Source organism: Cebus imitator, unplaced genomic scaffold (assembly GCF_001604975.1).
Source record: "Cebus imitator isolate Cc_AM_T3 unplaced genomic scaffold, Cebus_imitator-1.0 Scaffold537, whole genome shotgun sequence".
NCBI classification, from domain to species: domain Eukaryota; kingdom Metazoa; phylum Chordata; class Mammalia; order Primates; family Cebidae; genus Cebus; species Cebus imitator.
The window spans coordinates 852,207-865,352 of record NW_016107852.1 but is presented as its reverse complement, the minus strand read 5'-3'; the positions used below and the strand labels follow the sequence as shown (position 1 = coordinate 865,352).

Genomic DNA, 13,146 nt, shown 5'->3' with positions numbered 1-13,146 from the left:
TTTTTTTTTTTTTTAAAGAAAATCTATGTTTAATTTAGCCAGGGAAATTAGACGAAATGAAATATTTAGTACTGCTGGATTTGGGCATTGCCTCTAACACATCTGTCTCCTGTTTTCATACTATTCAAGTTTTATACACTGCAAAGATATGTTCTATAATTTGGTATTTAAGAAAACTTGAGGGCTGGGCACAGTGCTCCATGCCTATAATCCTTTGGGAGGCCAAGGCAGGAGGATCCCTTGAGTCCAGGAGTTCGAGACCAGCCTCGGCAACATAGGGAGATCCCATATCTACAAAACTTTTTTTTAAAGATTAGCTGGGCATGGTGGTGCACAGCTGGGGTCCCAGCTACTCAGGAGGCTGAGGTGGGAGGACTGCTTGAGCCTGGGAGGTTAAAGCTGCAGTGCGCCATGATTATGTCACGGCACTCCAGCCTGGGTGACAGAGCAAAACCCTGTTTCATAAAAAGGAAGCTTGATATGGCATAAATAACATGCTGCAGAGCCTACACAAATAAACCGTATTATACTTAGGAGAGCTATTTTGTTTCAGAATGATTATCAAAGTTTCAGTAATAAAAGGCATTGAATATAAAAGAATGAATGATAATAAGTTATTAGCTATTGTCATTTTATAGTCACTACATTTTTAAAGGATAAATTTATATATATTTATAGTCAGACAACTTACATAGCCATTCTAACCCCCATTTTCTTCAACTATTAATATAAAATGGGAATAAGAGTACCAATTTTAGAGAATGTTAATGTGCATTTTTCTCTGACAAGGCAGCTGTTTGATGTGTTTGAAAATGCATTTCTAGGACACATGCCATAAAGTGCATCACTGTTAATAGCATTTCTATAGTTCTTAATGTCTAGAGTTCAGTGTATGCCAAGAGGCTAGGATCTCTGACTGTGGAAACTAAGGGTTTAGATTTCAGCTGAATCACACAATATCATAATATCATAATAAGATATTAAAACAATGAGAACATTGTTTTATTACTCAACAGAGTGAGATTCCATCTCAAAGCAAAAAACAACACAAAACAAAAAAAACTTTCCTAACTAGAGAACATATGACTAACTTCTTCTTGACAACTTTCTAGTTTTACTATTATCTATTTTTAAAGATCTTTACTTATTAATTCAACACATATTGAATTATGTTGCATATAAATACATATACATGTCTCCCTCTTTCATAATCATAAATAATAGATGTTTTATGTATGTATGTATCTATCTAAATCTATATATATATGAATAGAAAAGTACTAACATAGGACTATCTGTTTCCCATTTACCTACAGAAATCAGGATAGAGATTTAATATTTATATTGGCTATATTCCTAAACTGACTTTGTATTTGGCTCTATGCTATGTATAAAAAGTATTTAACAAGAATTAGGTACACATAAAATATTAGGTTATCTCTCAAATATATTCCTAGACTCTAATAATCCAATAAAGAAGCACTTTACAGGAGGCTGAGGTGGGAGGGTCACTTGAGGCCAGGAGTTTGAGAGCAGCCTGGGCAAGACCCCATCTGTACAAAAATAAAAGTAAAATTAGCCCGGTATGGTGGTGCATGCCTGTAGTTTTGGCTAGTAAGGAGGGTGAGGTGGGAGGATTGCTTGAGCCCGGGGGTTTGAGGCTGTAGTGAGTCATGATCATGCCACTGCATTCCAGCCTGGGCAAGAGAGGGAGACACTTTCTCTTAAAAAAACAAAAAAAAAAGTACTTCTTGTGCTCTCCTTTTGGGGCACATATAGGAAAAGAAATTTAAAAAGCCCCATAAAAATTCAACCTCTGTAACACAGGTAACTTCCTAAGAAAAACGAATGAACAATATCAATTGATAAAAATCTCTTCACTTTTATTATTAGGAAAGACTAAATCAGTACACACTTAGTATATAAAGTAAGGGGAAGAACCACAAACTTTTACTGTTACACATTTTACTGTTACACATTGCCTGGCAAGGAATGGGTACAAGAACATGATCCAAGAGGCAATATGATCAGGCAAAGAGCCAAACACCTTAGGTTCTGGTCTAGTTTCTGTCACATAACTTCTCCGTGATTCCATTTTTTTTTCATCTATAATTGGAAAGAATATTCTAGATGATCTCTCATGTCCTCTCAATTCCAATACTATTTTTCATGAGAACAGTATTAATAAAGCTGAAATAATTTATTTTCTACCTGTCTTTTGAGCTATAAATTTAAGAAGAACATTTTCAATTTGAATTAGTCATATGAATAAAACAAATGTTTTCTACTCCTAGCTTGGCATAAACCATTTCTATCCTTGAGCAAAGAAAAGAATTTGTATATGTGCTATAAAAGCTTAAATTAAGATTTGCTCTTTTGTCTGCTTTCACTTAAAAAAAAAAAGAAAGAAAGAAAGAAAAAGAAAAGAGCCAAGTCTTATCTTTCCATCTGTTTACTTGGTATAAGAAGTTCCTCCAGCCCCCTGCAGGAGCATTTGTTTTGTAGTTGTCAGTACTGACTCAGCTGCTATAGCTCTGCTTTTACCTTTCACTTTTTAGAGTAAAAACATTTATATTAATCAATCAAAAAGATAAATGGAGAGTGAAAGGGAAAACCACTGAAGTAGCAGGTGAGCTGATATAAACAGCTGTAAAAAACACTCTAAAGAAAAGCCTTTTAAAATATCCGGAATAAATACTGACATTTGAGATGTATTAATTTGAGATGTATTTCTTTTTCTTTTCTTTTTATGTAGCAGCACTGGTTTTCCCTTTCACCATCTATGAATCCGCTTTTTGGTTTGGATCACCGGACAAATGGGTATTTGGATTTCATTCTAATCTCACACCGATTTTAGAGATATTACCAATCATATCAAATCATATGGGGTTTGGTTTGTCTGTTGATGGTGGTGGTTTCTGTTTTTCTGTGCTCAAAAAGACACAGTTATGGGATAACAAGGGATGCTGCAGGCCAGCATGGCGGTGCATTGGCAGCACTATGCAAAGAGGTTTGCACAGAATCTTCCTGTACAGTATACAGCTCCAGCCAGTGCTACTAAATCATTACTTTTTTAGTACAAAGTTCAGCCCCAACCACTTTCAAAGTAGTAAAAATAAACATAGAATCAAGATCATGAGATATTTTTGTTGTCAAAAAGCGAAAGTTAAGAGTAAAACCAAATCTACAGAGCCAATAGTGACAGCTTCTACTGGTCCAAATTCGTAACGGGGGATTCTGGAGTTTCTCCTAAAATGGAAAGAGAAGAATAGAAAACAGCATTACAGTAAAACACTTTTGCAAACTACAAAAGCTACATCTCAAATTTTCTTTGAAGTACAATTTCTATGTTCACCAATATAAAATAATTGTGTTAAACTGAAGAGAAATATTAACCTCCTAAACAAGTTTTCTCTTAATTTATGGATTCTAGTTGGAAAAGTTTTGCTTAGACCTGCCATGTCATCAATTTTTTGAAATAAAGACACCTTTTAAAGTGAAGAAATCTGACCTCAGGAGAAAATACTAATACTGCCCCTCAAAAAACATGCTGATGTGTAATATCAACACATTTTTATGAGTTTTCTTTCACACAAATCTCGCTTTTGTTTTTTTGAGGCAGGGTCGCACTCTGTTGCCTAGGGTAAAGCAGGTGGTGTGATCATGGCTCACTGCAGCCTCAATCTCCCAGCCCCAAGCTATCCTCCTGTCTTAGCCTGCTGAGTAGCTAGGACAAGAGGTGCGCGCACTACCATGCCCGAATAATTTTTTACTTTTGTTTTTATTTTTGCAGAGACAGAAGTCCCACTGTGTTGCCCAGCCTTGTTTCAAACTCCTGGGCTCAAGTGATCCTCCTGTCTCAGCCTTCCAAAGTGCTGAGATTACAGGTGTAAGCCACTGTGCCCGGCCATGAATCTCACTTTTAATCACAGCTTTTATGTATTATTTCCTTTGATATTTTTCCTTGTTGTTATTTGAATAGTATATACTGAAATTTGCACTGAAACAACAGAGAAAAATAGATTTTAAGGTAGTTATAGGCTTTAGCAGTATCAAGGCGTATGAAAATAAAAAATTAAGAACAATTTGTTTTTAGATTTTATATTCAATTCATTATAACGAAAACATTTTATAACAATACAATTTTTTATGATCCCAGGTGAAATCCTTGTTGTTAGCTTGTTTGATTTTCCTTGCTCAGCTACACCTTGTATTAAATGTCACCCCAGGCCAGAGTGTACTTAGCTATATTTACATGGCAGTCATCTCTCAGTGCTCCCTGACCATACCAAAGGGAGTTACTGTTGAGACAGTCTAGTTAACCATCAACTAGGCGCCAGCTCTATTTAGGGTCACTATGGTTTATTATAAATCTCAGTGATTTATTAAAACTAATGAAACTGATATGCCCTCCTTATTTCCATTAGCTGTTTATTATTTAAGACTGTCAAAATTCTTGCTGAGCCACTATCTACATTATCACAAAATAAGAGAATGATTTTAATATCATGTTTGTATCTATATGACCCCAAAACATCATGCAAAAAGCTTTCAGTCATTCATCTGGATCTTATGCTTCTACAATGCCTAACATTTAAATGTGTATAGAAACTTAGAAATTTTTTTATATGCTTTAGATGGACATTTCGGTGTTTGTGAAAAACTTTCCAATATGTCCAGATCAGCATGATACTATATATTGGACCAAATACAAATTAGCAAATAATGGGTGAGGCTTCTGAAAGGATAATTTTTTCAAACAACCATGTAACGGAAAGCTATAGCAGTTACCAATCATGTACGAAACCACAGGTGAGTTGAGCTTTATTTAGTACACTGTAGTTTTTCAAAACGTTTGTCAATAGACAATGGTACTTAATCTTTCCAAAATGATGTGAGTGATTATCATGAATATGCATCATTATATTGGACTGTAACATAACAGCTCTCCTATCTCCTCTCTCACTGTCAGATTGTCAGCTCTCACTTCTGCCAGAGTGCCTACCTCCACTAGACCCAAGTGATAATGCATCCTCCCACCCCAGGGTGTACTGAAATCAGCCCCTCCTGCTGTTGTCTGCAGGGTGTGGTCATGACCTTTTGTATAGGCTTCCTCTGCCCAGACTGGGGTGGACATTCCTGCTATCAATCATCAGGGGAAAAGCTTGTCCTGAGAAAAGAAGCTAGAACACAAAAAGCAGGCTTCAGAAAGGCAGAGAAACGCGTATGTTCCTCTCTGACTTTTTGTTTGCTGAGTGCACCCTTTAAGCAGTCTAAAGTCCCTTAAGGTTGCTCAGAGGTGGCAGTGCTTGAAATAACATTGCCACAAGGATTTAGGTTAAGGGCTGTGAAAGGAGGTTTACAAAAGGAGGCAGTGTTATTCAAACTGCAACTCACCAGTGAATCATGAAATCAATTTAGTAAGCTTCAAATCAGCATCTGAAGAGAAGAGAAAACAGCCAGCATCACATGTAATAGGGGTAAATATTGTTTTGTGAATCTTGCTTCAGTTACATGTGTGTATTGGGTCATAAGATGAACTATATTTCTTACTGCGAGTCATAATGGAAAATACTTGGAAGACACTGCTGTAAAGGATCCACATCTATAACTGAGATTATACGGTTTCATATTACTCTCTATGGCTTAGACTTTAGTAAAGTCATGTCTAAATTTCATCCTTATCTTCGCTGTGATTAAAGACTGAGGGCTTATTTCCATACTTGAACCAAGGAAAACAGCCCCCTCCTGTGGCCAGCTGGAGTGATAGATGTAAATAAAATGAGGGGTTGCCCAAAGAAGGGCAAATGTCTGGAAGAATTTGTGCTGCGATATGTAATTCTTCCCATTTGGAACTTTCCCCCATGTACTGTTACCCTATAGAATGGGTTTCATTTTATAAAGGGAATCTGGCAGCTTCCTTATTTCCAAACTACTGCTCCAAATAGCTAAGATGTGATAAACTGACTACAAGTGACAGAACTGTATCTAAATTGTTTCTGCATGGCTAAGGGTCTCTTATAGGTAGGATGACTAAATGTAGACTTTATCTTCCAAACGGGACACTATGGAGATGAGTGGTAGCATTCATAAAATAGGACACTGGGCTAGTAAGTGTAAACTGAGACTGTCTCAGGCAAGCAGCCTTGGGTGATCACCCTTCTCACAGGGAATGAAGAACACTCCTCTTAACAGCAGCTCCTTGTTTTTTAGAGTCTTACTGTTTTACAAATGGTTGAAATGAACAAAAACCTAAGCTCTGGATAAACAGATGACAATGATACTGAATAGCTTCTCTTTAGCTATGGAAAGTGAAAGAAACAAAACAATGGAATATCAAATATTAATTAATGTGGTTTTAAAAGGAATTATATGATGATGAGAGATGAAGACTTATCTTCCTAATTAATTTTATGTAATTAATTTATTTAATTAAAGTTAATTCGGTTTGCTAGCTTCATAATGATTAAGTGTTAGGAATTGAAGTAAGAGAGGAAATAGGCCCCAAAAATATTGAGTAGTAGGGGGAAGATCAGCTGGTATGGAAGTATCTGCTAAAGGTAGGCTAAGTAAAAATAATTAAGATGCTCTTATTTTTTAGTTTATTTTTTAGAAACTTAAACTATGCAAAAAATGTCTTGTTAAGAATGAATCAGAGTATATAATTTAAATAAAAATTGTTTATAGTTTAAAATATAATATAGCATCCTCTGACTCCACCTTACAAACTGCTCTTAATTTGAAATTACTTTGATTCCTTATTTTCAAATAAACTATTAATAATATAATATCATCTCTGGATATTACAGTCTCTAGAAGCAGAGCAGCAAAACCTAAACTTACCTTGTCTTCATACGTTCTTTTGGCTTCTCTTAATTCAGAACGTAGCTGAGAAACAGTAGATTCCAGATCGCTGAGCTGACGCATATACATAGAATTTTGGTTTCTTGCTTGCTCTCTAAGAAGAGTTTAGAAGGGGAATAAATGCAAATAGAGAAGTAAAAATAAGTGTAACACCTAAGAGTATTCTAGCCTTTTGATACTACCACTAGTTATTTTATATGGCATTATTAAGCCAGTAGTCTTTTATTTTCCAAAATTGACTCTCAAAAGCATCAGCTCAAATACATTGCTAACTACTGAAGCTGGGTGACAGCTGTATAAGGAGTGCATTACACTATTTTCTCTCTACTTTTGTATATGATAGAAAATGTCCATATAAAAAATTTTAACATACAACTCAAAATTATTTCTACACATATGCATATATTTTATTTCTATACATTCATATATATTATACACACACACATGAACACTGATATGGTTTGGCTCTGTGTTCCCACCCAAATCTCATGTCGAGTTGTAATCCCCGCATGTCAGGGGTGGGACCTGGTGGGAGGTGATTGGATTGTGGGGCCAGATTTCCCCCATGCTGTTTTCATGATAGTGAGTTTTCACAATATCTGATGGTTTAACAGCAGAGCACTTCCCCCATTCCTGCTCCACTATGGTAGTATGTGCATGCTTCCCCTTTGCCTTCTGATTGTTAGCTTCCTGAGGCCTCCTGGTCATGACCCCTGTTAAGCCAGTGGAACTATGAGTCAACTCAACTTCTTTTTTTCATAAATTACCCAGTCTCAGGTAGTTCTTTATAGTAGCATAAGAACAGGTTAATACAGAAAACTGGTACCAGGAGAGTGGGGACATTGTTACAAAAATACATGAAAATGTGGAAGTGACTTTGGAACTAGATAACAAGCAGAGGTTGGAACCGTTTGGAGAGATCAGGAGAAGACAGGAAGATGAGGGAAAGTTTGAAACTTCCTAGAGACTTGTTGAAAGGTTGTGACCAAAATGCTGATCGTGATATGGACAATGAGTACAGGCTGAGGTGGTCTCAGATGGAGATGAGGAACTTCTTGGGAACTGGGGTAAAGATCACTCTCACTATGCTTTAGCAAAGAGACTGGCAGATTTTGTCCCTACCCAAAAGATCTGTGGAACTTTGATCTTGAGAGAGATAATTCAGGGTATCTGGCAGAAGACATTTCTAAGCAGCATCAAGATGTCACCTGGCTGTTTCTGAAAGCATACAGTCATATGTATTCATAAAGAGATGGTCTGAAATTGGAACTTATGTTTAAAAGGAAAGCACAGTGTAAACATTTGAAAAATTTGCAGCCTGACCATGTGGTAGAAAAGAGAAACCCATTTTCTGGGGAGAAATTCAAGCTGTGGGCTGCAGAAATTTGCATAAGTAAGGAGGAGCTGTAAGACAATGGGGAACATGTCTCCAGGACATGTCAGAGATCTTCAGGCAGACCCTCCTATCACAGGCCCAGTAGCCTAGGAGGAAAAAATGGTTTTGTGAGCCAGGGCCCTCCCAACTGCTCTGTGCATCCTCAGTACATGGCATTCTATGTCCCAGCTCCTCCAGCTCCAGCTATGGCTAAAAGGGGCCAAGGTACAGCTTGGGCCACTGTATCAGAGGGTGCAAGCCCCAAGGCTTGGCAGCTTTCACATGGTGTTGGGCCTGAAGGTGCACAGAAAGCAAGAGTTGAGGTTTGGAAACCTCTGCCTAGATTTCAGAGCATGTATGGAAATGCCTGGGTGTCCAGGCAGAAGTCTGCTGCAGGGGTACAGCCTTCATGGAAAGCCTCTACTAGGGTAGTGCAGAGAGGAAACATGGGGATGGAACTCCCACACAGAGTCCCCACTGGGGCACTGCCTAGTAGAGCTGTGAGAAGAGGGCCACTATCCTCCAGATCCCAGAATGATAGATCCACAGACAGCTAGCACTGTACATGTGGAAAAGCTCCAGGCACTCAATGACAGCCTGTGAAAGCAGCCACAGAAGCTGTACTGTGCAGAGCCACAGGGACAGAGCTGCCTAAGGCCTTGGGAGCCCACCCCTTGCATCACTGTGCCCTGGATGTAAGACATGGAGTCAAAGGAGATTATTTTAGAGCTTAATGATTTAAGGAGAGCCCCACTGGATTTTGGACTTGCTAGGGCCTGTAGCCCCTCTGTTTTGGCCAATTTCTTCCATTTGTAACAGAAGCATTTACCCAATGCCTGTAACCCAATTGTATCTTGGAAGTAACAAAATTGTTTTTTAATTTACAGCTCATAGATGGAAGGGACTTACCTTGTCTCAGATGAGACTTTGGACTGTGGACTTTTGAGTTAATGCTGAAATGAGTTAAGATTGGGGGACTGTTGAGAAGGGATAATTGTATTTTAAAATTTGAGAAGAACATGATATTTGGGAGGGTTCCTGTGGTGGAATGATACAGCTTGGCTCTTTGTCCCCACTCAAATCTCATGTTGAATTGTAATTGCCATGTGTTAGGGGAGGGCCATGGTGGGAGGTAAACTGGATCATGGAGGCAGATTTCTTCCGTGCTTTTCTTGTGATAGTGAGTTCTCACAAGATCTGATGGTTTAAAAGCGTGACACATCCCCACATTCTCTCTCTCTTGTGCCGCCATGGTAAGATGTACTTATTTCCCTTTTGCCTCTGTCATAATTGTAAGTTTCCTGAGGCCTCCCAGTCATGACTCCTGTTAGGCTGATGGAACTGTGAGTCAATTAAACTGCTTTACTTCATAAATTACCCACTCTCAGGTAGTTCTTTATAGCAGTGTAAGAAGGGACTTATACAAATACTTAAAACAGACAATCCCAGGAGCCCCAGATACTTGCAAAAATACTTCTTATATGGTCAGATAATATTATCTATGTTAAATAATATTACCTGTTCATTTAAATGTTAGAAAAAAAGTTTTACTTTCTTATGAAATCTTACTAAGCAAATTATAAAAGATTATAGAACAGAAAGTTAATGAAAATAATATCTCTAAAATGAAGATGAATAACTAACAGTTTCAAACCACATACTGAATGATTTCCATTTGACTCTGGATACTATTGGCTTGGCTTCGAGCACTGCTGGCTTTCTCAGTAAGTCCTGTTACTTCAACTTCATGTTCACTTATTAACTGCTCAATCCTAAAAAAGAATGTGGTGATTGCTATTTGATACAGAAGATTTTCCAGACTATGAATTATTTTTAAAATTAATGATTTTCGATACTCTCAAATTTAGTATTTTGCTTTGCTTTTGTACATGCTACTCTTTTAATAACAAGTGTCTACAACAGGGCCAAAATCCTTTATCCAAACCTTTTGGGAGCCAGCCAGTTTTGGAATTCAGAATTTTTTTTGATTTTACAATGGTGATAAATTACAAGTACTATATATTATATGACACCCCCAGTGAGATCTAGGGAAGTGTCCCATTAATCAAACATATTATGAATGCAACAATTTGTAAATATTCACACTAAATCGTAGATGATAAAATGGTTTACATTAGCTCTGGTCAGGTTTTTCCAACAAATGAGTGGAAAAACTCTCTCCTTCACCAAACATTAGTCTGTCTTTTGAGGCCTCTTTTCAACTAGGCCTCAACCTTTGGCCTGCCTAGCCCATACTTACCAAGAATCTTCCCAAGTCAGTTTAGTCCTCCTACCCTCTATATCTGATCAAATTCTTCATCCTCTTCCCTTGATACCTAAGCCCTTGGCCTGCCTTTAGCAAGAATTCCCCCTATTCTTAAGGCCTTTTCTTAGTAATTTTGCATCCGCAGATCCCCTCACCCTGCCCCTTGGCTATAAATCCCCATTTGGCCTTGTATTGGAAGCTGACCTCAATCTCTCTCTCCTATAGCAATACTCCTATTGGAATCATCTCAAATAAAGTCTTCCTTACCATTTTAACAAGGGTCAGAAAAACGAAATTTTAACATGAGTTTCCTATAAACTTATAAAAAAAAAAACTTATGTGTTTCAGAGCTGTTTAGATTTTGGAATAGTGGCTGAAATACTATAAAACTGTGGTTTGGTTTCACTATGCTTTTCCACACCTCAGTCAGAAACCTACCTATCTTGATGTTGTTGTAGTAGTAGCTCTATTTTGTTCTGTGATTCAGATTTCAGTGCTTCAAGTTGATCCTCTACCTGGTTTTTAAAAAGAGACACTGATTTAGTTACCGGTAAATATGATGCTTGGAAAATCTAGAGATTTTCAACTAAAGGAATGCTTTAATTACAGATAGAATTATAAAATCAGATACATTCTATCCCTATATTTTATTAGATATTTTACTTTGTCTATACTGTCATGACGCTATACAGGTAATCAAGCTAGTTCCTATCATGAGAGATTACTGTGGAATTAACTTCTGTTATTTCAGAAAAAAGAGAACTTGGCTTACTTTTAAGATTTAAAAAAATTATATATCTAATTTTATTCTCAATGCATTTTAATATAAAATTAAAGTAGTGTTCTCACCACTTACTGGAAATATCCTCCCTTTAAGATAAGAAATCTCTGTGTCTAATTCTCTTAGGATTTTACTAATAGCTGAACCCAAGCTGCGGAAGTGCAGAGTAGACATGCTGTCATGTTCATATATTTTTTTGCCTGAGGCTTCTTCAAAGTCAACTAGGATTGACCGGATTTCTTGAAGCACTCCCTCATGACTAAGCATAATTTTTCGTAGTTGCTCTATCTGTGTGTTGCTATCTTTCAGCATGTCTTCCTTAAGGCATTTGGCAGCTTCAAGTTCATGAACTGTATTTTGAAGCTGATTTCTTAAATCCTCCTGGGACTGATTCTCCCTTCGTCTATGAAATAAATGAAAGAAAATAAATAATATTGATAAAACTCATATTCACACAAGTAGTTCTACTACAAAGAGTAAAACTTTAAAATAATTTCACATAACAAATCCCAACCTGATGTCAGCCATAGCATCTCTCTCCATTTGCATCTCCTGAAGTTTTGTTTGCAAATCAATGACTGACTGCCTCAAATAAAATTTTTGTTTCTCATGCAATTCATTGCTCTGGAAAAAAAAAAAAAGCCATCCAAATCAATCTTCATTAGAGGAACACATTTCCTTATAACTAGTAACTTCCAAAAATCTATATATATTTTCAATGTATTTTTATGTCTACTTCCTTCCCTCACTGCTGTAGTTCAAAGCATAATTAATAATTTCTCACTTAGATCACTAGAATACCTTAACTAGTCTCCCTGTCTTAAGCTTGACCCCTTTTAATCCATTCTCTACTTTACAAGCAAAACACTGCTTCTAAAACAAATCTGACTTCCAGCTTAACATGGAGATAGGAATAAGTTTTTTATATGAAAACATGAGAATTAGTTGACATTCTATACATAGAAAAGTCAATCCCTACCTCCTACCCACTTAAAATGCCTGGCAGCAGACACCACCACCCAAAACTCCAGGTGTCCAACTATAGGGAAATATACAAAGATTTCTAAGATCAGGCACTGAGGGATCTCCCAGAATAGAAGATGGTCCAATATTATAGTTGATGTCGTACCTAATCCTCCCAAAGCAAAGCCATCAAGTTCTGCCCATGAATAGAAAGTTTGCCATCAGCCTGAATATGAACAGAAAACCAAAAACCAATGAACACTTGAGGAAAAATACCAAGGTAATAAAAAAAGAACCAGAGGAAACAAAGAAAGATAATGCAAAAAATGGAAGAACACTTCAAAAACGTGTATTTTCAGAGAAATTCAAGAGACATTATCAGCATAAAGCAAGAATAAAATGCTATGCCAAAGAACTGATCAGAGGAGAAGGGGACATGGAAATTAAAAATATGGTTGTAAACAAAAAAGTTCAATTCAATAAAATGTCACTGGTCAAGAAGTGTCCTCCAACGGTAGAAAACATAGACAAATTTTTGAAAGAAAAAGTAAGAGATTTAGAGATTTAACCAAGGTGAAAATATGTTTCTAACAGGCACTTTGGAAAGATAGAACTGAAAAAACAGAATAAAGGAAACTGCCAAAGAAAAAACGCAACTGAATTTCTCCAAACTGAAAGGCACGCATCTACAGACCAACAGGTCTACTGAGTCCCTAGCATGGTGAATTAAAAAACAAAAATTCGGGGGGAGGATCCCAGATGGCCGATTAGGAGCAGCTCAGGATTGCAGCTCCCAGCGATAGCACAGAGGGTGAGTGGATGCCACATTTCCAGATGGGTTTTTATTGCCCAGGAGACTCCCAGGTGGAGGAGACCCATGGGTCACCAGCACGGCTG

General features: G+C 37.2%; 1 protein-coding gene across 13 annotated transcripts in view; it reads right to left on the bottom strand.

Annotated features, from left to right (window-relative positions):
* Positions 1 to 13,146, bottom strand: part of CCDC158 (coiled-coil domain containing 158) — a 119,505-nt gene that overhangs the window by 71,428 nt on the left and 34,931 nt on the right. For all 13 annotated transcript variants that reach the window (XR_001820674.2, XR_005197749.1, XR_001820673.2 and 10 more), the window contains 5 exons: positions 11,801 to 11,910; positions 11,362 to 11,689; positions 10,944 to 11,020; positions 9,901 to 10,011; positions 6,844 to 6,958 (listed from right to left, as the gene is read on the bottom strand). Coding sequence is in view for 10 of the 13 variants with exons in the window: in XM_017514775.2 (XP_017370264.1) it covers positions 6,844 to 6,958; positions 9,901 to 10,011; positions 10,944 to 11,020; positions 11,362 to 11,689; positions 11,801 to 11,910 (741 nt within the window). In the remaining 3 variants the exon portion in view is untranslated. The remainder of the gene's footprint in view (positions 1 to 6,843; positions 6,959 to 9,900; positions 10,012 to 10,943; positions 11,021 to 11,361; positions 11,690 to 11,800; positions 11,911 to 13,146) is intronic.